Source organism: Falco biarmicus, chromosome 20, assembly GCF_023638135.1.
Source record: "Falco biarmicus isolate bFalBia1 chromosome 20, bFalBia1.pri, whole genome shotgun sequence".
NCBI lineage: Eukaryota > Metazoa > Chordata > Aves > Falconiformes > Falconidae > Falco > Falco biarmicus.
In genome coordinates, this window is record NC_079307.1 from 78,684 (window position 1) to 103,246 (window position 24,563).

The 24,563-nt window shown below is 55.6% G+C and overlaps 1 protein-coding gene across 14 annotated transcripts; it reads left to right on the forward strand.

Moving 5' to 3' along the window:
- The first annotated feature begins 1,831 nt into the window (after positions 1 to 1,831).
- On the forward strand, positions 1,832 to 24,483 carry ST3GAL4 (ST3 beta-galactoside alpha-2,3-sialyltransferase 4). Of its 14 annotated transcripts, none has more exons than XM_056322814.1 (13): positions 1,832 to 1,862; positions 12,889 to 12,958; positions 19,281 to 19,412; positions 19,968 to 20,046; positions 20,614 to 20,695; positions 21,206 to 21,286; positions 21,401 to 21,498; positions 21,858 to 21,918; positions 22,163 to 22,258; positions 22,353 to 22,542; positions 22,644 to 22,787; positions 22,887 to 23,030; positions 23,480 to 24,483. In XM_056322814.1, the coding sequence occupies exons 3-13, from the start codon at positions 19,380 to 19,382 to the stop codon at positions 23,564 to 23,566; spliced, it is 1,095 nt and encodes a 364-aa protein (XP_056178789.1). In that variant the 5' UTR covers positions 1,832 to 1,862; positions 12,889 to 12,958; positions 19,281 to 19,379; the 3' UTR covers positions 23,567 to 24,483. The 14 variants fall into 14 exon arrangements, with proteins under 14 accessions (XP_056178789.1, XP_056178793.1, XP_056178791.1 ...); XM_056322807.1 differs by lacking the exon at positions 1,832 to 1,862 and adding an exon at positions 6,439 to 6,917; XM_056322810.1 differs by lacking the exon at positions 1,832 to 1,862 and adding an exon at positions 6,439 to 6,917 and having other exon boundaries at positions 19,281 to 19,337.
- The last annotated feature ends 80 nt before the right edge of the window (positions 24,484 to 24,563 follow it).

Below are 24,563 nucleotides of genomic sequence, written 5' to 3' on the forward strand. Positions count from 1 at the left end.
TTAAATATTAGGGCAGGGTGTAGTCATTAGCAATGACTAACTACCCAGCGAAAGCTCGTGGCATTCTGCTAAGGCAGCAAATACGTTTCCAAAGCGCGGTATTTTCTGGTGGGTTTTAAAAACGTGTGGTTTGCTGGAGCTGCGGTGGCCACTGGAAGCTCTTTGCTGCTGGTCTTTGGATCCCCCTCAGGGGTCCCCTGCTCACCCAAGAGGTGAGCAGGCGACTCAGGCAGCCTTACCTGCCCTGTGGATGCACGACTGGTGCCCTCAGATGGCCTGAGGTTTCTACGGGGTGGCCACAGCTGGTGTCCGCTGCTTGGCATGGGATCACCATTGTTTTCCCAAACCTTGGTGAAGCTGCAGGCACAGCACCGAGCCCTCAGCACAGCGATGCTGGAGCAGCTGGGCTTGCATCTCTGCAAGAGCTTTTATTCTGCTCTTGGTCCTGTTGATGCTACCCCTAGCCATGGGGGGATGCTCAGGGATGGAGGCCATCACCCCAAAACGAGCCCATCGCACCATCACCAGCAGGAGGGAGCCGAGAAGATCCTGGGAAGCAAAGCTTTGCAGCCTCTTTTAATATTCTGTCTTGGGGGCATGGTAAAAATAGACATTTGGGATGCATTATTATTGCTGGAGTTTTATTGAACGTCGTTTATTGTTTTCAGATGCAATAAACGTAGCAGAGGAACCCAAGAGACCGAAGGGTCTAAATATCCTTCAAGCAAATCCCAGCTCCCCCTGCTGAGCTGCGGCCCTAGTAATTACCCCAGGATTGTCTATGAGCTGGTGGCAATTAAAGCCTAATTATGGCGGGTTTGCCTGTCACCACGGGTAAAATTCTGCCCTGTTGCCTCACTTCTTGCCAGCAAGGAACCCCCATCTTCCATAGGTTGAGGGATAAGGCAAGGATGCTCTTCAAATACCGACGCAGTTGTTCAGTTAGCCTTGGCAAAGCCAGAGCCATCAGCTCAAAAGGTGTTTCATTAATTAATATTATTGGTGCTGGATACCCCTGTCTTGATATAGGGCTGGTGCCCTCCGTGTTCCCTCTGTCTCTTGCTTTCCAGCCCAATAAAAAGGAATAAACTTTGCTGTCTTCAGCAGCGAGCTGCCTGCTCCGGAGCCGCTATTTCACATTATTTCTTATTTAAAAATCAGCATTAATCTTGTCCCAGAGATTGGGAAAGCCCAACCCAGTGCGGGAGGGTTGGATTTTGGAATGTAGGAATAAAAGCCGTGCGGGGTCGGCTGCTGATTTTGCTTATCATGGGGATGGGATGGAGATGAAATCTTATGGGAGACGGAGGTGGCTGGACATGGGGTGTTCCTGTGGCGGGAATTAATTTTTCTGCAGGAAAAAAATTAAGTAGTAATATCCAATACCGAGTTGATGATTTTAAGGAAAGCCATCCCCAGATCCTCCGTGCATCGTTGCATGGTGCTTCGGCTGGGAATGGTGCGACCCCCCCGGTAAATCCCCGGTGGGGAAAGGTTTGCACTAAAATTTGCTGGTATTTGGGGGGATGCGTGCCAAGTTTGGGGGGGGGGGGGGGCACATGCCTGAGTCCCCCTGAAGTCTGCCCGCGGCCGCAGCGCTGTGATTTTTGCGGGTCCGCTGGGGATGCGGATAGGGGGGATGCGACCCCCAGCACTCCGCCGCCGGGGGATGGGGGGCCCGGGTGCCTCCAGCTCCCGGGTTGCTCTTCCCTCCCTCCTCCCTCCTCCCTCCTCCCTCCCTCCCTCCATCCGCCGCCCATCCCGGCCGTGTGCGCAAGCGTGCCCGCTCCCGCCGCCCAGCCCGGCCGGCCCCGCATCCCGCCCCGGCCCCCCGCATCCCACCGCCCCCCGCCCGCCCCATGGTGAGTCTGCCCAGCGCCGGGTCCTCGGGGTGCGCACCCCCCGCCCCCCCTCCCCAAACCAGCCGCAAAGCAGCGGTGGATCTGAGCAAAAAGAGGGGCGGGGGGTGGTGGTAAGGAAAAAGCACTGTAGCTGATTTGGGGGGGGGGTCTGTGGAAGGGGGGGGGGGCGGTCTGCGCTGGGAGGGCAGCAGGACAGGCAGCGCTGCCCGCTTTGAGGGTCCTAGGCAGGGTTTGCATGGGGGGTGCAAATAGGGGATAAGGGGAGACACCCCCCCGTAACCCAACCTTGGACCCCCACCGATGCATCCCGCACCGTTGGCATCGATGCCCTGGGGAGCGGCACGCAGCAGAAAGCGGCTTTATTTCTCTCTGTTGTTTATTTATTATTTTTTTTTTAAATTAATAATTTTCTAATCAATGTAACTAGTTAGCGCCTGAAGCGTGGTTGAGCTTCCAGGTGGTGAGGCGTGCGTGGGCAGCCCCTGCTCTGGCAATGCCCATCCGCGATCCCCGGCAAAACAAAACCCCAGCGTCTCGCCGGGAAAAACCGGCCTTCGGCATCGTTCCTGCCCTGGCCATCCCCAGGGAAGGCGAAGCCACCCGGAGACCCCCGGCAAGAAAGTTGCTGGCATCACCTGATAGCCTGTGGGGGGCTTCTTTCCATGGGTACGTGCGATATCAATGCCCGGTGTAAGGAAGGGAAAATCCTCCTGGAGGCCCTGGCCAGGGGGGAATGTGCCCGGTGTCGGCTCAGGACAGGAACGTTCTCCCAGCGGTGCGGGCTGAGGAGGATTTGTTTTAAGTGGTCCAGGCTTTTCTTTTTCCATTCCTGACCATCCTCTTGACTGGTTGACGGATGCGCTTTGGTAGCCTGGTGATCCCAAAGGGGTAGGAGGGACCGATCCCAGTATGGACAGAGCTGCCGGGAACAGGATCTGGGCATCCTGGTACAGGATACTGATAAACCCCATCCCACCCCATCGCGTGTTCCTGGAGCCCTCTTCTCCCATGGGATGGGCTTGTTCCTGGAGGGAAGGGGAGGATGCTTGCCCCCGGTCAGCAGAAAAAGGACCAGCTGGACTCTTCCTCGTTGATCTTTCAACTTCAGATCTTTTGCAGGGTGAGCCAATGGGGTTTTATTGTTTTGGGGAGCCGAGAACAAAGGAAAATCTTCCTCCGGGTGCTTTTTTGTGCTCCTTAGCTTGGATATTGGGCATGGGATGCATCCTTCCCCACTGGGTTAATAGAGCGATGCCTGTGCAGTCTGTTGCCTGGTGGATCGGTGCTGGGCTGCTTGGTGACTGCGGTCCCCATCTCTTTCTTAGTGAGATGAGCTAATTAAATTCTTGTGGCGGAGCTTTTGGGAAAGCCCTGCTGAATTTGCCAGCCTTCTCCACTGGGCTCTCCCTCCAACTGCTTTTGGAGAGGAAGAGGCTGGTGGCAGACAGAGGGATTACCCAGGCTCTGCCACCTGCCTTTCCGTGGTGACAGCAGGGCTGGGTGACACGGGACAGACACTTTGGGCAGGGCAGAAGCCTGGCTTGATGACGGAGCTGGTGATTTTAAGTGTGCAAGGAGAACCTTCTCCCTTTGCTTAGTGAGGGGGCTGGAGCAGGTGAGGGGTCCATTCTGATCACTGCTCTTGGTCTGGCACTTTGGGGTCAAGGATCAGCCGTGCAGGGGGATGCGCTGGGACTGGTGGCTGCAGCCAACTTGCATCTCAGCTCTGCAAAATGAGCTGCGATTCCCATTGCATTGTGATTCCCATTGCATTGCGATTCCCGCTGCATTGCGATTCCCACTGCATTGCGATTCCCTCTGCATTGCGATTCCCGTTACATTGTGATTCCCATTGCACTGCGATTCCTGTTGCATTGCAATTCCTGCTGCATTGCGATTCCATTGCATTGCGATTCCCATTGCATTGTGATTCCATTGCATTGCGATTCCTGTTGCATTGCGATTCCCATTGCATTGTGATTCCATTGCATTGCGATTCCTGTTTCATTGCGATTCCCATTGCATTGTGATTCCCGTTGAACTGATTCCATTGCATTGTGATTCCCGTTGCATTGTGATTCCCGTTGCATTGCAATTCCCGTTGCATTGCGATTCCCATTGCACTGCAATTCCTGTTGCATTGCAATTCCTGCTGCATTGCGATTCCATTGCATTGCAATTCCCGTTGCATTGCGATTCCCGTTGCATTGCGATTCCCATTACACTGTGATTCCCATTGCACTGCAATTCCTGTTGCATTGCAATTCCTGCTGCATTGCGATTCCATTGCATTGCAATTCCCGTTGCATTGCGATTCTCTCTGCATTGCGATTCCCATTACACTGCGATTCCTGCTGCATTGCGATTCCATTGCATTGCGATTCCTGTTGCATTGCGATTCCTGTTGCATTGTGATTCCCATTGCATTGCGATTCCCGTTGCATTGCAATTCCTGCTGCATTGTGATTCCTGTTGCATTGTGATTCCTGTTGCATTGTGATTCCTGTTGCATTGTGATTCCTGTTGCATTGCGATTCCCATTGCATTGTGATTCCATTGCATTGCGATTCCTGTTTCATTGCGATTCCCATTGCATTGTGATTCCATTGCATTGCGATTCCCGTTGCATTGTGATTCCCGTTGCATTGCGATTCCCATTGCATTGTGATTCCATTGCATTGTGATTCCTGTTGCATTGCGATTCCCATTGCATTGTGATTCCCGTTGCACTGATTCCCGTTGCATTGCAATTCCCGTTGCATTGCAATTCCCGTTGCATTGCGATTCCCATTACACTGTGATTCCCATTGCACTGCAATTCCTGTTGCATTGTGATTCCCGTTGCATTGTGATTCCCGTTGCATTGTGATTCCTGTTGCATTGCGATTTGTGTTGCATTGCAATTCCCATTGCATTGCGATTCCCATTGCATTGCAATTCCCGTTGAACTGATTCCCGTTGCATTGTGATTCCCGTTGCATTGCAATTCCCGTTGCATTGCGATTCCCGTTGCATTGAGATTCCCATTACACTGTGATTTCCCATTGCACTGCAATTCCTGTTGCATTGCAATTCCTGCTGCATTGCGATTCCATTGCATTGCGATTCCTGTTGCATTGCGATTCCTGTTGCATTGCGATTCCTGTTGCATTGTGATTCCCATTGCATTGCGATTCCCATTGCATTGCGATTCCCGTTGCACTGATTCCTGTTGCATTGTGATTCCTGTTGCATTGCGATTCTCGTTGCACTGTGATTCCCGTTGCATTGTGATTCCCGTTGCATTGTGATTCCTGCTGCATTGCAATTCCCGTTGCATTGCGATTCCCGCTGCATTGCATTGCATCACATTGCAGCTCTCCATCGCACATGCCGGGTCCCAGCCTGGAAGGAGCTGAGATCCTGAGTGGAGGGTTCGGAGGTGTGCTGATCCCAGGAGATGCCGCCTCCAGCTCTGGTGCTGGCTGTCCTGCAGGCATGAGGTCTCCTTTTCTCACCCTGGCTCCTAACAACGTGTCCAACCTATAATGAGCTCCTAACATCATTATAAGCTATAGGATGGGAGCAGCGTGGTTTGCCGGACCCTCCCTAACCCCTGTGCTTACTTATCTGCATCATTAGAGGGCTGTTTGCTCCTCCAGCTCCAGGCCATGATTTAATAGCGACTGCTACGGCAAGGCACTGAATCCCACAGAGGGCTCAGGGCTCTGCAAATGTAAATATAGGAACAGGAACGATCTGTTGATGCTAATTTTAAGGGATGTCCACCATGGAGATCTGTGAGTAGGGTGTCTTCCAGAGCTGGGACCATAATGGTGACCAGAGCATCCTCCTGGTCCCTAGCCCACCCATGGAGTGAAAACCCACCCGTGGAGTGACAATGTCTATTTAAGTCCATTTTAAACCCTGGAGCAACCATAGTTACGCCTCCAAGCCTGTCTTTTTATAGCTTGTGTCATCCTCGTGCTTGCAACCAACATCAGAGGTGGGTACCAGGCTGCAGGATGTGGGAATGCCAAGCCCAGCTGCGGCAACACTGGGGTCCTCTGCATGCCTCTTTTTGGGGGGTTTCAGCTGGCAGCAATTCTCAGGTTGAGTCCCAACGATTAAAACTAATTATTTGGCGATATCTCTAAATCCCACATATCCTGTTGCTTATTCTCTTGTATAAGGCGATGGTCCCATTGCTTTAGCTTCAAATATTTCATCCTGGTTCGGGCTGGCCACGAGGAACCTGGTTCTCAAGAGCTTTTTCTATCGTACTTTTTAAAAAAATAAAATTATTTTATATTACTTTTTCCCCTTTTGATTGTTTTCTCTGAGTGTAGCATGATGGCTGTGTGAGGAGTAGGGATGTGGTCCTCCTGCACAGGATGGCATCCTGGCTTCACCCGCATTCCTATCTCCTTCACCCCAGGCTGGGAACCCCAGGCTGGGGCCAGTGACCCCTGTGTGACGCTGTCGGGGACACTTGCACGAGTGGTTGTGATTTTGCAGTGAGAAAAGGAAATGATCTGACACTTTCACGCTGCTCTTTGCAACTTCTGGTTCTCTTTTTTTGGAATTTCTTTTTAACCTCCCCTCGCCCTCCTCTCACGCTTGGACACCGGTGGCTTCTCCCTCCGCTGGCCACAATCCTTGTGTTTATTGAGCTTTTTCTAGGAAAATCCGGTGTTGTCTCGGGAGGGAAAAAGAGAAAAGAAACAAACCCCAGTTCTTGCTAATCTCTTGCGTTTCCAGCTGCTGACCCCTTGCATGTGACCGGAGTTGGGCTGGAAAGTTTCTTCGGAGGAAAGAGAAAGGATTTGGCCAGCGGGGGAACGGCAAAACTGGAGAAGGAGCTACCCTCCATCCTGGTTTTGCTTTGGCCTGGCGGATGCTCAGGGTGGTTTTGGGCTGGCACGGGCTGCGGCTCCTCTCCAGGATGTGTTTCGCTGTATGCCCGAGGCCACCAAGCTGCAGCGCCAGCATCACCGGCAGACGCTGCTCCCGGCTGGTCCGGCTCCGCCGTGCCACAGATCGGTGCAGGACGGGGACCAGTGAGCCGCTGGGAAGGTGGGTGGGAGCGATGGAGGTGGGGAGGATGTGGGTGGGTGCTTGCTTCGGGGTCTTCGGGGCGTCATGGGGCTGAAGGTGGCAGTTTTAGGGGAGTGGGATTCGGTGGGCACCGGTGGATGGGGCCAGATTCTGCACGTCCCCTGGGGGTCCTGCCCTGTGATGAATTGCTTTGGCACAAAGAGATGGGGTGCAGGTTTGCTGGCATCGCTTTGGTGGGATGCTTGGGACTTCTTGAGTGCATAAGCTGCTGTGCAGGTGGCTTATATTAATTATGGTGAAAATTATTTATATAATATCGATGTGGGTGTTAACATGTGGTCAGGTATTTTTGTTTTGATTATTGGTTTATTATTATTAATAAATAATTAATCATTATATGGGTTTTGATACGTGCTGGCCATGCGAAAGGGCACAGTGGAGCTGCAGTGGGGCACAGCCTGCCTGTGCTGCTGGCTTGGATGATGGAGGCCACCATCCCGGCATGGCACACGTGCTCTGCCAGGGTGTCCAATGGGGGTGGGTTTGACCACCCATGGGTGCTGCTGGTCCCTGTTCCATGGGATCAGGGATGGCTGGAGGGAGCCGGGGGCTCCCTGCTGCATCAGTCCCTGGTGGGGGACCACTCTGTCTAAGCTAGGGTGGCATCCTCCATCGGCTCTTCGATGCCATCCCAAGGATGCTCCTGGGTTTGCTGAGCTGCTGCCGCTCCGTGATAATCATGGGATGCATCCCGTGCTGGCGAGGGATGCTCAGAGGTGGGGTGCAGCTGTCCCAGGGGTGGATGGTGCAGGGGTGCATCGTAATGCAAAGCAAGACAGTTTTAAACAGTGCAGTGCCAGAGGAGGACTCTCCTCCCGACACCACGCCTGTAAAATTATATCAACAAATCTACAGAGAGATTTCTCATCTTCTTTGGAGTTGTTTCGGGGTTTTTTTAATTGCAAATCAGAACCAGCCTAAATCACAAAGCTGTGTCTAGGTAGGACTAGGTGGGGAGCTGGCTTCCTTTCCTTCGCTATTTGCAGATTTAAAAATATATGTGCTGAAGCTCGGGGTTTTTTTTCTTAATCCTGAGTTTGTGAAGGAGGCTTTAACCTGAGCTCACGCCGCTGGAATTCCCCGCTGCGCCTGGGAGAGGCTCCTCGCCTCCAATCGCTTCCAGATGCTGTTCCTGCTCCGGCTCTTCCCCTTGCAAAATGTCTCCCCCAGCTCGCCGGCAGCCTCCACCAAATTTTCCCGGCTGGATTCAGCTTCCTGATATCTGGCCAGGCTGAGTCAGGCGAGCCTCAATTTTTTTTTAACCAGGGTGTGATGCCGGCGGTGAGAGGTTGCAATGTGCCCCGTGGCCTTGCACAAGCCGGAGCTCCGGCTTTGGATCCTGCGTCAGGTTCTGAGCCGCTTGCAACACTTTCGTCGGGTGGTTTTTTTAAGTTTCTTTTTAAAGAGTATATATATGAGCTGGGATAGAGTTTGGGGCTTGGGGTCCCTGCCCGCATTGGCGATGGGGCAGAGCTTCCTTGAGCCCTGAAATGGGGGAACTGGGGCAACTGAGCCAATGTAATGCAAAAGCAAGAGGATGCTTTAATGCTGCAGACCTGCTGCTTTGGTGCTTTGCTGATGTTGGACGCACGCTGCCAGCCGAGAATCCCCACAGCAGATAACAGAACACCCCGGTCTGGGGGTTAAACCCCCGTCCTGGCAGCGCCGTGGCCGTCAGTCTCATGCGACCCCTCTGGCGTGGGCTCCGTGGGCTGGGATTGCGTGTTATGAGGATGGATCCAGATGGGAAGGGAGGAGAGTGGTGGGGCATCGTTGGGGGGAAAAATGGGGTGGAAAGTGAGGAATAAGGGGGAAAAAATGCAGAGAGAGGCGATGCAAGTGGATTGGGGGGATGCGGGACTGAAGGAGTACCAGGGTGTGGGAACGGTGTCAAAAATTAAGGAGAGCAAAGGGGTTTAGGGGTTAAATATGACACTGCCTTCCCTGTGCGGGGTTGACAAGGTGGCCACCAAGGGCTGGGAAGGCCTCGGGCCCACCCCTGTAGGATAACCAGCGCTGCTTCAAAACAAAAAATAGAAGGGGAGAAAAAAAAGAATCACAAAGAGCTGTCTGTTGGTTCCCATACGTGCTCAACAGGTTTCCCTCCCCGGCAGGGTCTGGGTAGGGACCTCTGGTATTTGGGACTGGGGGAGCTGGGGGTGGCCTTGAGCCTGGCTTTCAAAGTGTGCTATTTACGCAACAAAACCCATGCAATTAGTCCTCAGAAGCATTACCCCAGGCTCTTTTTCCACTGCCTTGTTTTGATCCTGTGCGGCTTTGATGCCGGCAGGGTGGGAAGGTACAGGCAGCTCCTGATGAAGGGCTGGAGGAGCTGGGGGGGCTTTTGCAACAAAAATATGGGTGAACACAAGGGTTTGGTGCCCCAGCACTGTGTTAGGGTAAGGGGATGGTAAAACCTGCCCCAACGCTTGGTCACGCTGCATCCGCCAGCGAATTTAGCATCCTTTAGCGTCCTTATGGTCCTTCAGCGTCTGCCATGGAGCTGGGGCTTCCCAGGCCCTTTTGCTACCTAATTAACAAAGTCGCTGCTTAATTCTGACTGCATTTACAAGTTAAATTGACAGATTATCTGTATTATGCAGATGTATATTTAAATCTTAATTATTTAGTTGCCTGGCTTGCCTAAATGCATGGGGTGTCTGTAAATCAGCGGCTTTAAGCCTGGGGATGGTCTTCTCTTGAAAGCACAGACTTTTGCTAAGGAATAAACCCAAAATAGGCTTTTTTTGTCTGATGAGTGATGCTAAACAGCCCAGCTTGGAAGCAGCCACGATTTCTCATGTCTATTTTTTCCTTTTTTTATTTTTGGGGGGGTGTTTGTTGCAGGAGGCTTGTCCTTAAATAGCAGTTATTTATTTTTAGGTCGATCGCTGCTTTGGATAATCCGGCTTGGCTGGGCAGCTTTGCTTTTCTTCCCATTCTCAGGGATTGAATAGAAATAGATTTATTAAATTATTTTGGTTTTAATAATTCAATACATTTAAGAAATGATTAATAGAATAAAAAGCCAGTTGGGATGGTGGATAGGAGTTCTGCTGGTGGTGGCTCTTCCGTGCTCTCCCGGCTGGGGAGCATCTGTGGGCTGCTGGGGTGAGGATCAGTAGGGAAACCTCTACCGAAAAGTCACATCCCACACCAGAATTATACCTTTGGCTTGGCTGAAGGATGGTTGGGAAGCGGCCAGATTATCTCCTGCTAAATACCTGCCAAATGAATAAGCTCCTGGTCCCGGGGCGATAGCGATTGGTGTGACGTGAGGGATGTGCCAGGCTTGGAAACACCTTGCTCCTGCCGAGTAGAGACAGTTTCTCTGGAGGAGGAGGATGAGCTCACCTGGATTTTAATCCCCTCCCAGCCTGGCTTTTGCTCTGTGCCCCCTTGGGAGGTAATTTTATCCGAGGGAGACTGGTGCCGGCGATGGAGCACCGACGGATGGATGGACGGACGGCTGCCTTGCTTCAGGTCTGGCTGCTGGGAGGGGGAGAAACGCCATTTCCATCTTCCCCTCCTATTTTAACAGCCCCCAGGGATTCTGGTCCTCAGTGGGGAGGATGCTGGATGGGAGGGATTCAGCAGCTGGTCCATGCCCAGTGCCTATCTGCTCTTGCCTGTGCGTGTCCCAGAAATGCCTGTATCCCCTGGGGATGCTCTTGTACCAGGGCTGAGCCCCTCAAGGGACTGGTCCTGGCTGGCTTCAGTCTTTAATAGGGGAAGGGATGTGGCCGTTGGGTTTTCATTTTTTTCCACCCAAAGCCACGAGCATCCCGGAAGGGAGACGTCAGGGAGTGAGCACAAGGTGCCTCTCTCCCCGCCTCAAATGTTGAAATTGTTATTTAAATGCAGCCTGATAGGCAGGAGGGGAAACTGAGGCAGCGTAGCTGGGAGCGTGGGAAGGAAAAGGAGCAAAGTTCAGCTTGTTAAGGTTTTTTTTGAGGGTTCTGGGGTACGGGATGTTAATTTCCTGCTGGGATCAGCTGCTGGATGGGTTGAGCCACCAGTGGCAAGTGGTGGAGATGGCAGCCCTTGACCCAGCGGATGCCTGAACTGTGACGGGTTTTTTCCCTGAACCTTGGGCTGGGAACGGCCGATTGCGTTGGCTGCTGGTGGTGGGGGACCTCTCAGGAAGCTGGAAAACAATCCTGGGGAGACCAGCAGCCATCCGGCTCCTGGCTCTTCCAGTTCAGCTGGAAAGACTAGCTTCAGGCAAGACCTCGGATCCTCCCAGTGGGGCCGATGCACTTTAAGGGATCCCGGTCTCCTACTCATCCAGGGCTGCATCCTCCTCCTCGGAGGGCTGGGAGGATGCTGGGGGGAAGGAGGCATGCCCTTGCCCACCCCCAGGCAGCTCTGAGCATCCCCATCGTTATCTATATGCGCAGGGGCTGATGCTGTGCCATGAAGTGCTTTAGCAGGAGCTCCCCGGGGAGAGTTTAACCTCGTTAGCGGATCCTATAATTCATGGCTCTAAATAAAAAGGCTCCTTGTTGAAGGTGATGTTGGATGCTCCAGTGGATTCCAGGCTGCTGGAAGACCCCGGTGCAGGAAGGTGAATTTTTTGGGCACTTGCAGAGCAGCCCCAGGTGTGTTTGCCCCAACCCCTCGGGTTTAATTGCTCCCCTCAGCAAATGGTGGATGTAGGAGAAAGCAGAGCTGCTTTGGCTGGAGGAGGAAGGTGTGGCACTGGGATGGAGCCATCTCTAGGCATCTGTGGACAGCCTTGTCCCTGGAGAGAAGTACCAGCTTGGAGATACTCTTTTTTGGGGTTTCTTTCCCCTTCCCTTGCATAGAGACATACCCTCTTCATTAAAATTAATGGGGTATTAAGAGTCAGGCATGCCCTGGGGAAGGCTTGCACCGGCTTGGCACCCCCCAGCATCTCACCTTTACTTCCACTAGCTGGAGGAGATGGAGAGAGGTAAGGAAATCTCCTGCCCTTCAGAGTTTCCCCTTGGAAGCAGCTTTTCTGCCAGGGCTTGAGCACCAGCTGTGGAGAGAGCGTCCTGGTCACCCTCCTCTATCCAGATCACCTTTCCTTGCACTGAGCCGGGCTGAGATTGTTCCTCACGTGGTTTTTTTGAGAGGGGAGAACTGTGACTCCTGCTATATCCCATCCATCCCACCAGCACAAGAGGGAAGAGCAAAGCTGGCTCCTGACTGCTAACTGAGATAGCAATGGACCTGCTTCACCTGGGCAGCTCATTCTCCACCCCACCCTGCTGCTCGTTAGTGGGGTAATTAAGCTGAATGCAGAGCAGCTGTCCTCGCAGAGAGGTTTTTCTTTGTGAGGCAGCATGGCAAAAGGGTTTCTGTGTGCAGCAGCTTCTTGGCAGGGTTTTTCCTTCCCCAAATTGTAAGGATGTTACAGTGCCAGGCGAGGATGTGTGATTTGGAAACTTTTGGGAGAAGAGATGCTGGAGATGTGGGATTAAGTAGCATCCTTTGTGCAGGAAGGTGGTTGAGCTGCAGAGCGTCCCAGGGTGAGCAGAGCTGTGCTTTTCCTTGGACAAGGGCTTGCTAAAGAATTGCAGCTAAAAAGGTGCACTTCCTAAAACTCGGAGTGAGTCATGGAAGGGGATTTTGGTGGGGCAGGCGAAGGGGCGCTGAGGAAACCTGCGGCGAGGTCTGGGCTCTGAACCACAGCACCTCCTTAACGTGCTGCTAGAGCAGGAGGAGGTGGGTGGCTTTGCAGAGAGCAGACATCCTCTGTGACATGTGATGGCTGACAGGGGCCCTTCTGCCAGTCCCCTGGGGCTGCTTCCCCCTCTGGGCTTGGAGCTGCCCTGGCTGGGATCAGGAGGGATCCACCAGATCCTCGGAAAGTGGAGGGCTGCTAAGCACAGCATCCCTTGCGTGCTGCCGGTGTGGGTTGCCGTAGCCCTAAGGATGTTTTCCCTTTTCCCTTTGCCAGGGGAAGAGAGGACGGCCTCGCGGATCCCGCCGAGCTCCTGCCTGCTCTGCCTGGACCGAGAGGACAGACCGTAAGTAGCTGTGACCTCCTGCCAGCTTACTGCCACCCTGCTGGGGACCGGCTTCGGCTTCTCCTGCTGCAGGGGATGCTGGAAAAGGTCTCTCCGAGATGAGAATCTTCATCCCAGCGTAGCTGGTGGGGTTAACAGAGCATCGAGGTGGTGCTGGGGGTGCAAAGTGCTTTAACAGGTTATTTTTAGGATATTTTTCTCCATGGCTGTTAACATGGGAGGAAAGAGCAGGGAAGATGCACAAGTGTAGGGACAGGGGTGTAAATCTGTCTGGTTCACCCCAGATGTTCTGGGGCTGTGGGGCTTGAGCTCAAGGGTTGAGTTACTCTGGGGGTTTGGCTACCCCAAAACCAGCCCTTTGCTGGTGCGAAGCAGGAGGTGTGGAGGAAACAGGGGGGGAAACCGCAGTGCTGTCACAGCGGAGGCAGTTAAGGTGGCCCTCGGAGACTTGCAAAGGGCGTAGCGACTGTGCAGGCAGCTTTTGAGCCCCCCAAAGGCAACCCAATCAAAGCCACTGGGGATGGTAGCTGCCTGCGGGATAATTGGGCTTTGGTGCTTGAGAAACCCTTGATTTCCCAGTGCTTTTCCCTGGAGCGCTGGGGTTGGATCCAGGCATTGCTTGAGTTTGGGCTGGAGCATCTCGGTGATTTAGTTTTTTGCCTCGCTGGGCTGTTTGCAGCCCCACTATAAGGGAGCAGGTGCTCCCTGCGGATCTTTCCCTGCCGCTCCTGGGAGAGCAGGCGGTGGGGGGAGGCTGCCTGCACCCCCAGCTTGCTGCCATCCCCTTCCTGCTGCTTTTTTTGGGGGCGGTTAGACCAAAGCATGGGTGCAAAGCTGCCCTTGCCGCCCGCATCCCTGGGTGTTCCCCGAGGATGGAGGTGCCATAACTAAACACAGCAACGAGGTGACGGTGACAGCAAATGGAGACTAGCTGGGGCAGGTAGGAGGAGGGGGCAGCCGGATTGTTGCTGAGGGCTTAGTGATGAGACCCCACGGGTGTAAAATCATCGCTGGTGGGTGTCCACCCTCATGTCATTAGCGTGAGGTTGTCCCCCTGTAGGTGGCACAGCTCTCTGGTGGCTTGGCTATCACCTCTGGGTTGTAGCGAGCCACATCTGGCAAGAAAAGGTCTTTATTTTTTCAAATAGGATAAGAGTGATTAAACTTATATAAATAATAATACATAACCTATAATAATGCAGCCTAACACCCCGAGGAGGAGCCCTGTAGCTCCTTTGATGGCATGAGGTTATCCTGGAGGCAGGGGGTGCCCAGGTAGATCCATGCAACTGGCGTTTTGGGGCCATAGAAAGGGATTTGGGTCCCATCCCTGTGTATTTCCTGCTGTAAGGATTAAAAAAAAAAATTAGGGAGAGAGGAGAGGATAGGATAGTGGCAGCGCTCACCTGGGTTGGGTTTCAGCTCTTGAGCTGAACATTAAAACCAGCAGCGCTGTGGAAAGGCAGGGTTTTATTCTGGGGACCTGCTGCTGTGGATGTACTCGCCCTGCCTGAGCTTGTTTGCTGTTGCCACTCCAAAACTGTGCCCTCGTCACAGGTGAATGTTTTGTTAAGGCTTACATGCCAGTGAGGTGTTTTTTGTCCCCTATCATAAATATTTGGCCAGGTTATTGTATGCCTAGGATACCATGGGCTAAGGAAACAGCACTACCTTGCCTATTAAGAGGCAATTAAGATTCCTTTAAAGTGACTCGCAGGGCTCTTAGGATAAATGTGGGTCTTGGTGGCCTGGGCTTCGTCTCTGCGCCCTAGATGGGGTGGTGTTTGGTGTCAAATGGGACTGATTTTGGCAGTGCCACGTCCTCATGACCTCCTGCGTTCCCCCCACCCACTGCACTTACAAGTCATGCTTGTGCAATTGCTCTGCCCTGCTGTTTTCTGACTACTGCAGGCAGCCCTGCCTGCACCTGCAGCATCCCTGGTCCCCCGGCCCCGCTGCAGCATCTCCGTCCCGCTGCAGCATCCCTGGTCCCCCGGCCCCGCTGCAGCATCTCCGTCCCGCTGCAGCATCCCTGGTCCCCCGGCCCCGCTGCAGCATCTCCGTCCCGCTGCAGCATCCCTGGTCCCCCGGCCCCGCTGCAGCATCTCCGTCCCGCTGCAGCATCCCTGGTCCCCCGGCCCCGCTGCAGCATCTCCGTCCCGCTGCAGCATCCCTGGTCCCCCGGCCCCGCTGCAGCATCTCCGTCCCGCTGCAGCATCCCTGGTCCCCCGGCCCCGCTGCAGCATCTCCGTCCCGCTGCAGCATCCCTGGTCCCCCGGCCCCGCTGCAGCATCTCCGTCCCGCTGCAGCATCCCTGGTCCCCCGGCCCCGCTGCAGCATCTCCGTCCCGCTGCAGCATCCCTGGTCCCCCGGCCCCGCTGCAGCATCTCCGTCCCGCTGCAGCATCTCCGGTCCCCCGGCCCCGCTGCAGCATCTCCGTCCCGCTGCAGCATCTCCGGTCCCCCGGCCCCGCTGCAGCATCTCCGGTCCCCCGGCCCCGCTGCAGCATCTCCGGTCCCCCGGCCCCGCTGCAGCATCTCCGGTCCCCCGGCCCCGCTGCAGCATCTCCGGTCCCCCGGCCCCGCTGCAGCATCTCCGGTCCCCCGGCCCCGCTGCAGCATCTCCGGTCCCCCGGCCCCGCTGCAGCATCTCCGTCCCGCTGCAGCATCCCTTGGAGGGGGATCACATCCAGAGCCTGCTGCCTTTTGGGCTTGTGACAGAGGTTGTTTGTAGTGCTGCAAGGTTTTTTCTCCCTGCTGTGGGTCTTGGTTTTCTTCCCAGCTTGGGGGAAAAAAAAAATCCCCAAGCACCTGGAGCTTGCAGCAGCCAGGATGAGGAACGTTTGGGATACCAGGCTGAGGATTTGGGTACCTTTGATGCTCTTCCAAGCCCAGGCAGTGCCTTGAGTTGGCTGCGTCCTTTCCCCAGAGGATCGCCCCCGGCCGCCTCCCAGGTTGTGTTCAGGCTTCGGCACGTGATGGTTTTGCCGAGGCAGGATGCGGCTGAGCCGGTGCGGGGGGTAAGCTGGCATCTGTCAGGCCTCCTCCGGCAATCCCAGCCCTACCGCATGGAGAAAACCCGTGGGACGGGGGCTTGGAAGATCCTGGGGTGGTAAACTGCTTCTTTGGGGGGTCAGGCCTGGTTGTTGTCCTCAAAGTGGGGTGCAGGGTCTGTCCTGCTGGTCCCAGCAAAGCTCCATGTGCCCTGAAGGCTCGGGAGAGATGGTCCGGCTGGAGTCGAAGGGGTCTCTGCTGTCCCAGCCGTCTGTCCATCTCCCTTTGGTTCTCACTGCCAAGAATGAATCCTTAGGGACTGCCAGCTTGGGTGTGATCCCCTTCAAATCCACCTCTCTCCCAGTTAAAAATAAATGCACAATTTTGGGGGATGAACGATCAGAGAAGCTCATTTTTTGATGAGCATCCTTCTAGCCCAGGGAAGCTGGATCGGGCAGCGAGTGGCTCCATGGACATGAGGGATGGGGTGATGGGAGCATGGGAGATGTGTCCTTGCCTCATGTCATGCTTCGTTTTCCCCAATCCATGAGTTACCATGGAAACATAAAAGTACTCAGAGCTTTTGCTGCCTTGCCTGTTGGTCCACGGATGCTTTGCCGGGATGGCAGTGGGTGGCTGGGATCACCATTTGCCCATGCTGGGATGGAGTGGGGGGATTTATAATCACCCCCTACCCTTGTGCTTGCTCCGTGGCTTTAAATGCATTTGGGTTTTTTGTTTTTTTTTGCCCAGAGGTGGGCTGGGAGCAGCTTGGCTGAAATCTGGAGATGCCAAAGCCGTTGAGGCCATGGAGGGAGATGGGGATGGATGGAGACACAGGGGCGGGCTCCTCAGAGGTCACCACACAGCAGGAGTGTGGGTTCCCCTGGTTGCTTCTGGCATCTCATGGGGGCTTTCCCAGGACATGGTGAAATTTGGAGGCAAATCCCTTCTCTGGGTCCAAGTGAGACGGGGAAACTGAGTGAGGAGCTTCGTCGCGGCTGCCTCCGCAGCATCCCAGGGATGGGGCTTTCCTGTAACACCTGGCTTGGGAAGGAGGGACCTGATTGGGAAGACGGGGCAGCAGCAGTAATGCTTTTAAGTCATTTATGCAGCGATAATATTCAACCCAGCGGAGCTTTGGAGGTGTGTTGCTCAGACATCAAAGCAAGGGGCTTTTTCAGTTGCTTCTTCCAAGTGTGGGGAGCCGAATCTGCCTGGGACTTTCCCCCCAGCTCCAGGGCTTGGCAGGGGAGGCGATGCCCTGGACCGAACCGGTGGGAGCGGCGGTTGAGGCACGTCTGCATCCCTTCCGTGGGAGGGGCAGGTGCCAAATCTCTCTGCTGGATGGGGATGCTGCGGTGGGGGAACCATGGAGGATGCTGCACCGGGGGATGCTGTGGTGGAGGATGCTGCGGTGGAGGACCAGGGGGATGTTGTGGTGAGGGATGCTGCCCTGGGGGATGCTGGTGGAGGACCAGGGGGCTGTCGAGGTGAGGGATGCTGCCCTGGGGGATGCTGTGGTGGGACAGGGATTCTGCAGTATCTGAGGATGCTGTGGAACCAGGGATGCTGTGGGAACCAGCGGGATCCTCTGGCATCACTCCCTCCACCAGCTCCGTGAGGACGGTGGGAGCTGGCTCCGGGAGTTCAGACCTTCCTGCTTTAAGCAGCCGCTCTGGTTTGGGCTGCGGATCTGGTAGCACGAGGCTGGGGGGAGCTTGAATCCATTCCAGACGCGCCTCCCCCTTGGCCTGGGCGCGGGGGCAGCCTGGGTGTGCTCTGTTTTGCTCTGCATTCCCCGAACGCTTCACTAAACAGCGTTCATTTTCCTTGGAGATTATTAACTGTGTTTGTCTTAGATAAATTTTGCATCAGGCCCAGCTTGTGCGTACAAGCCTGGGAAAAGATCATAAAGCCTTTAAAAAAAATATTTTTTTTAAAAAAGTTGCTATGTGAAGGCAAACACCGGGGGTGAGAGTGGATTTTCCCAGTGTCTTGAGCCGACAGGAGGGGTGAAGTGCACTTGGTGGGAAGCTTGGCTGGGTGATTTGGTGCTGAAGGAGAGAGCTGGGGGATGAATTTTGTGCTAAATTCGGGTCCTGATGCCCGGCAGCACCTCAGCCCTGGGCAAATGGGTGTGCTCAGGCCCCCTAGGAGCATTGTCAGCCTCCAACTGTGGTGGCAGATTTCCCCTTGGGGACTTCTGTGGCTAGTCTGGCTAGGGAAAAAAAAAAAAAACACCAAGAAAACACAAGCTGCTCTTTTCTTTCCCCAAATGTAATTTATTTTCAAGCAGCTGTAATGTATAAAGGGCTGAGACCCACCAGCTCCTGTCCCTGCTTGCTCCAACCCTTGAAGCTGCAATCCTGAGTTTAATCTTCCCTTTCCTTCCCAAGCCAGGAGGGATTCCAAGATCCAGAAATACCGATGCAGGTTGAGAACTGGGGTGTAAATTGGGGGGGGGGGTGGGGGGGTGGTCGGTGGCTTTTGCTTCCCCATCGTGGGTCTCCAGGCGATGGCAGGGCTGTGCCTGGGCACAATTCACCGGGAAGGGGTTTGATATCTGTGTTTTATGGAGGAGAAATGATTCAGGGGGAGATGGGCACTTTCCCGGGGTACCACCTCTCCTGTCCCCACCCCTATCCCCATCCATCCGCTGTCGGACAGACACAGCTTTCTTTGCTTTGTATCCTGTCCCATTGCTCGTAGCGTGGTTTAATTGACCTTAATTCCCTTTTAATTGTCCTTCCTGCCTTTCTTAATTAATTGCCCTTCCTGCCCTTTTAATTTCAGGAGCCTGTGTCGAGGAAGGGAAGAGCCTGGCTCTGACGGGACCATCTTTGGTCCCATTTTTCCTCGTTCTTGATCCCATTTGCTCCCCCAAAGCGCTGCTCTCAGCTCACGCTCAGCTGGGCGAGGACGTGGCCCTGCCGGGTGGCAGGTGTCATTAACAGCGCTTCGTTAGGCACCCGCACACCCTCCCAAGGTGACTAATCTCTCGGGGCCAGCATTTTCATCGCCCAGCCTGGGCGTGCACCTTTCCTCTTGGCTGGGCATTTAATACCTCCTTGCCCTCTCCTCCTCCTCCGGGACATGGCTGGTCCGGAGAGGGGAGCAGCTGGGTTGTGGTGTGACAAAGCCAAGCTCAGCTCCGAGCTGGGCTCCCAGTAGGATTCATCCTCAGGGAGCAAAGTCTCTCATGTATCCCAAAATTTCTCCCACCTGGTAAGTTAATTTTCCACCCTGGCTGTGTTGTGCGGTGGTGGGATGGGGCTGAGCTGACCCCGGGGTGGCTCCGACCAGGGCTCTTTGCTGCCTTATTCCAGGAGCAGGAGGTTTTGGAGGAAGAAAAAAGTCGTCCCGTTTTCCCGGCCGGCATTTGTGTGAGCATTAAGCTTGTGGCATCCCCCTTTCCTGGGGCTGGGATGGTTGAGTTGAAGGCGTTGGAGGTTCCCCAAGTACGTGGTGCTCTTTGCTTTGATCCCACTGGGCTGCTCCTGTCCTTTCTGCCTGGCTCGGTGGTGGCACCTTGGGCTTCGGATCTGTGGTGGCTGGTTGGCTGGTGCTGGTTGGATGCTTGAGCCAGGGCTGGGCTTAAAATCTCCCCCCAAGTCACCGCCGTGGGCATTGGTTTGGGTGCTGCGGGGTTTTGCAGCAGAGACCCAAGTGGGGGCTTGTTTTTCTTCTTTAACTCTTTTTTTTTTTTTTTTTTTTTTTTTTTTTTTTTTTTCCTTTGGCATTTAACCTGTACGGCTGAGGCTCCTTGGGAACCGTGGCCGCTTGCCTGGCTTTTCTAAACTCTGTGTAAATCAAACCTTCGGCGGTTGCAGGGTGGAGAAATGCGAATTTAAATAGGAAAAAAAAAATTAATTCCTTGGGGAACCCTCACACCTGCTCGTTCACAGGTGCAGATGGGGCAAGCGGGGAGTGATGCCTCTTGGATGGGGCTTTCGGGGATGGCTCCGATGGGTTTTGACCTCATCTGATGCCTTTCCCTCTTTTTCCCGCTGCAGGTGACCAGCGGCAGCCGCGATGAGAGCTCCGGCCCTCGCCTGATGCCTCTCCTGCTGATAAAAATGCTCAACAAGTCTCGTGAGTCCCATGAGGGGGTCCCGTCTCCCTCTTTCCAAGCGGGGATGGGGGTCCCGGGGGATCTGCATTTGGCAGTTGGGCTTTGGGGGTAGGATGCCGCTTTGCTGCGGCTCCAGTGGGGTGATGGAGTATTGGGGGGGGACCATGGGTGAAACTGTGGCCGGGAGGGTGATTTTGGGGGTCCTTGATCCAGCGGGCTTGGGGGTAGAAAAATAGGATGGAGGCACCCGGGAAGAGGGATGTGTTTGCGCAGCCTTTGGCGCAAGGTGGATGGGAGGGAATGGCACGGCAGCCTTCGGACCTGGGATAAACCAGCCTGGTTCCATCCTGGAGCTGCTCCTCTGATGGGACCGTGCCGGCCAGCCAGGCCCTCGCCTCTCCCGGGGCGGGGGGGGGGGGGTGTGGGGGGGTGTGGGGGCGAAGGCTTTGCCAGGGATGACTCTGCAGTCCTGGATCTACCGGGACATCCGCACGGCGCTGCAGGGCCCCAGCATCTGCTCAGACCCCAGGGTACCAGCTTGATGGTGTTTTTCTCTTCCCCCGCCCGCCCCACCGCTGGGCACGCAGGAGGGAAGATACTCGGGGTGCTGGCGCTGTTTCTGGTGATGGTTTGGTACTCGATCTACCGGGAAGACAGGTACACACAGCTGTGAGTGGCTTTTATTAAAGCTTAAAGGACCTCCTGCCCTTCCCTTCGGAGGCATCCTCCCGCCCGTCCGGCGCAGGGATGCTGGAGCATCGTCTGGCTGGATCCTGGGGATGGGGGAGCTGGCAGCATCCTCGCCTGCTGCCGGAGGAGGGGGACACGGCGTGTGTTGGCTCTGCGGGGTTTTTGCCAAACGCCGGTGTTTCCCTGAGCTGGGGAGGAAGGGAAAACCCCCTGGTCTTCCCAGTCCTGCGATGCTGATGGAGACTGGGAAAGCGGAAAGCGTGAGCTCCATGAGCAGGGCAAGAGAGACCTCTTCCGATGCAAGGCTGCAAGCCCAGCAAATAAAAACCCAAAGGGAAACCAACCTTGCATCTGGTCGGCTTGGTGCTGCCAGAATCCGCCCGTGGGGGTGCCAGAGCCCCCTTGGCCAGGAGGGGGATGCAGAGGAGCCAGGCTTTTTTTTTTTCCCTTTTTTTTTTTTTTTTTTTTTTTTAACCTCTTCCCTTACAGCTTTTATTTCCCCGTGCAAGAAAACAAAACGACTTGTCCCCTCGGGGAGGTGGAAAAGAAAGCGTCGCAGCTCATTGGGAAGTGAGTATCCAGGTTGGGAGCAAGGAGAGGGGGGGATGCAGAGCCAGGACCACCCCCCCTGCCCTGTGCTGTCTCCCCCCATCCTGGTCTCACCGGCCCTTTGCTCCTCGGCAGCTACACGAGGGACCACCCGCTCTTCTTGCAGCTGAAGGATTACTTCTGGGTGAAGACGCCGTCGCTCTACGAGCTGCCTTACGGCACAAAGGGGAGCGGTAAGCCCCGGCGGCACCCGCGGTGGGTTTCTGTCCATCCCTGCAGCCTCCTCCCTGGGGGTTTCAGCTTGACTTTTCTTTAAAAACAGGTGCAGGTTGATTTTTTTATTTTATTTTATTATTTTTTGGGGCGGGCCACACACCATTTTCTCCTTCCCAGCAAGCTGTTTGCTTGATTTTTAGGCTTTGTGGCACGTAGCTGCTTGCCCCTGGCTGCGGGTGGGCCAGGTTTTAAAGGATTCCGTGCGCAGATCTGGTGGGAGCTGGGATTACTGGCAGGAGACCTGCAGGGATGGGGCAGCACCCAGGGCGTTGTAGCAGGCAGGAGCTGCCTTCCTCACCTTCTCCTTGCTTTGCAGAAGACGTCCTCCTGCGCTTGCTGTCTATCACCCACTACTCCCTGCCCGAGAGCATCCAGAGGTAACTCTGGGGTGGGTTTAGGGGCTTTTTTTGTCTTTCTCTTCAGCGCTGCTCTCGCGTCGGGGGGAAACGTGGCCACTGTGGACCCAGAATTTGGCAAAACGAACCTCTGCAACCCGGGGGTGGTGGATGGAGCATGGGTAGCTTTGTAGACTGGACAATGGAGGGTTAAATCTGCCCTTGGGGGTTACAACTGCCAGGGTTTTAGAGCAGGTCTGGTTGAAACAGGGCTTTTCTCTCGCAGCCTGAAGTGCCGGAGGTGCGCGGTGGTGGGCAACGGCCACCGGCTCCGCAACAGCTCCATGGGGGAGACCATCAACACGTACGATGTTGTGATCAGGTACGGCCTGGGGTCCGTCCTGCTGATCCCTCCCCGGTGCCACCCGCAGGTGGGGTTGACACCTGTGATGTCCCCATGTTGTCCCCACCCCAAGGTTGAACAACGCCCCGGTCCACGGTTATGAGCAGGACGTGGGTTCCAAGACCACCATGCGCCTCTTCTACCCGGAGTCGGCCCACTTCAACCCCAAGACGGAGAACAACCCCGACACCTTGCTGGTGCTGGTGCCCTTCAAGCCCATGGACTTCCAGTGGATGGAGGCCATCCTCAACGACAAGAAGAGGGTAAGTGTGGTGGAGAACCAGGTCCAACCCTCAACCCGCCCCACCCTTGGGGACCTACCTCTCTTAGTGGGACACCACCGGACTTCTCTATCCTCTTGCAGGTTCGGAAAGGGTTTTGGAAGCAGCCCCCATTGATCTGGGATGCTAACCCGGAGCAAGTGCGCATCCTCAACCCTTACTACATGGAAGTAACTGCTGCTAAACTGCTCAACCTCCCCATGAAGCAACCACGGAAGGTCAAACAGGTAAGGGGTGGGGATGGTCGGTCACCCTGCAGCCCCCTAAGGGGTGATGTCCTCCCCACGGGTCCCCTGGCTGTCTCCTCCTCTGCCCTCTCCCTCCAGAAGCCCACAACGGGGTTGCTGGCCATCACCTTGGCGCTGCACTTCTGTGACCTGGTGCACATCGCGGGCTTTGGCTACCCCGACTCGGCCAACAAGAAGCAGACCATTCACTACTACGAACAGATCACGCTCAAGTCCATGGCGGTAAGCGTCTGCCCCCCTCTTCTTGTCCATGTCACCTCCTTTTTTTTTTTTTTTTTTTTTTCCCCCCTGGATGAGGGACTGCAGCCCAGCAGAGCAGCGCCCTGCCTCGCTCAGTGATGCCGAGTGGCGCAGGTGCCTCTCCCCATGGGCACCCCTCGCTCCCCACCCCCCATGGGTGTTGAGATCCACCTTGGGGGTCACCATCCCCCTTCTTCCTCCCTGTAGCCCACCCTCTCCATAGTCCTGGGGGAAGAGTTGGCTCTGGTTTATGTGTAAGCAGAAGGGCTCGTGGCCAGGGAGGGTCACATCCCCCATGCCGGGGGGCTCCTCACCTCGGGTGAAGGTCGACCCAACGCTGGGGGGGTGGGATGGAAGGGAAAGGCGCAGCACCGTGTTGCTGGGCTCTGGTGTGACCCCCCCCACCCCTGCTCCCCTCCCCCCTTCCGCAGGCGTCGGAGCACAACGTCTCACACGAGGCAGTGGCCATCAAGCGGATGCTGGAGCTGGGTCTCGTCAAGAACCTCACCTACTTCTGAGGGCAGGGGGGCTGCGCAGGGACCGCGTCCCCCCAGCCGCGTGGGGGGACAAGCTGGCACGGCCGGAGCTGGCCGAGGGCACCGTCCTCACCGCCGCCACCACCTTGCCCCGGGACTCTTGGAGCCAGCGGGGACGGAGCTGGGGGGGGCCGCGCTGGACCGTGGGACCCCCGGTGTGGGGGGCAGCAGCTCTTGGGGGGTGCAGGGAGCCCCCCCGGTGCTGTGGCATCGGGGCCGGTGCCTTTTCCTACCGACGCACTGAAGCTACCAAGGACCTGGAGGGGATTTTGAGGGGGGGTGTCCCTCCCTCCCAGCAGGCCTGGGGGATGGGGGGGCAGCAGCCCTTGCGCTAGGCTTTTTCTTTCCCTTAATTCCCTCCTACCTGGACGAGAGCCCCCCCCGAGGGGCTGATTTTGGGGGTCTGTGGACCCCTCCAGGGAGCAGAAGCCCTCAGGGGCTTGTGATACCTTCTCCCTACCCTTGTGCCCCCCTCAAATATTTAATTTCCCTCTCCCCCTCCCCCCCCCCCCTTTTTTTTTAATTTTCTTTCTACTCAGTGGCCCTGTCCGGTGCCTTAGCGCTGGCGCGGGGGCTCGTCCCCCCAGCCTCGGGGTCTGCCAGGGCCCTTTACGGAGGGGGGGGGGGGGGGAGGAGGAGGGGGGGGGGGCAGTTTAATTTAATTAATTTAAATGCTTATTTATCGGGGAGCCTTCCCCTGGGGCCCCCACGCCACTTGTGTTGGGGTCGAGTGGCCTTGGGTGAGGGGGCTCCAGGGGGCTGACCTGTGCCTTGTCCCCAAGGTGTGGGGTCCCCTCTGTCCCCCGCGGGGCTGGGGGTGCGGGGTGGCCCTGGGGACCCCTGTGTAGGGGTGTTGGGGGCTCCTGCTGGCACCCAATAAAGGTCCTCGTGAGGCTGGGCTTGGGTGCTCCTGGGGGTGAGTGTGAGTGAGCACTGGGGTAAGTGTGAGCGCGGGCTGGGTCTAGGGCAGCCCAGTTGT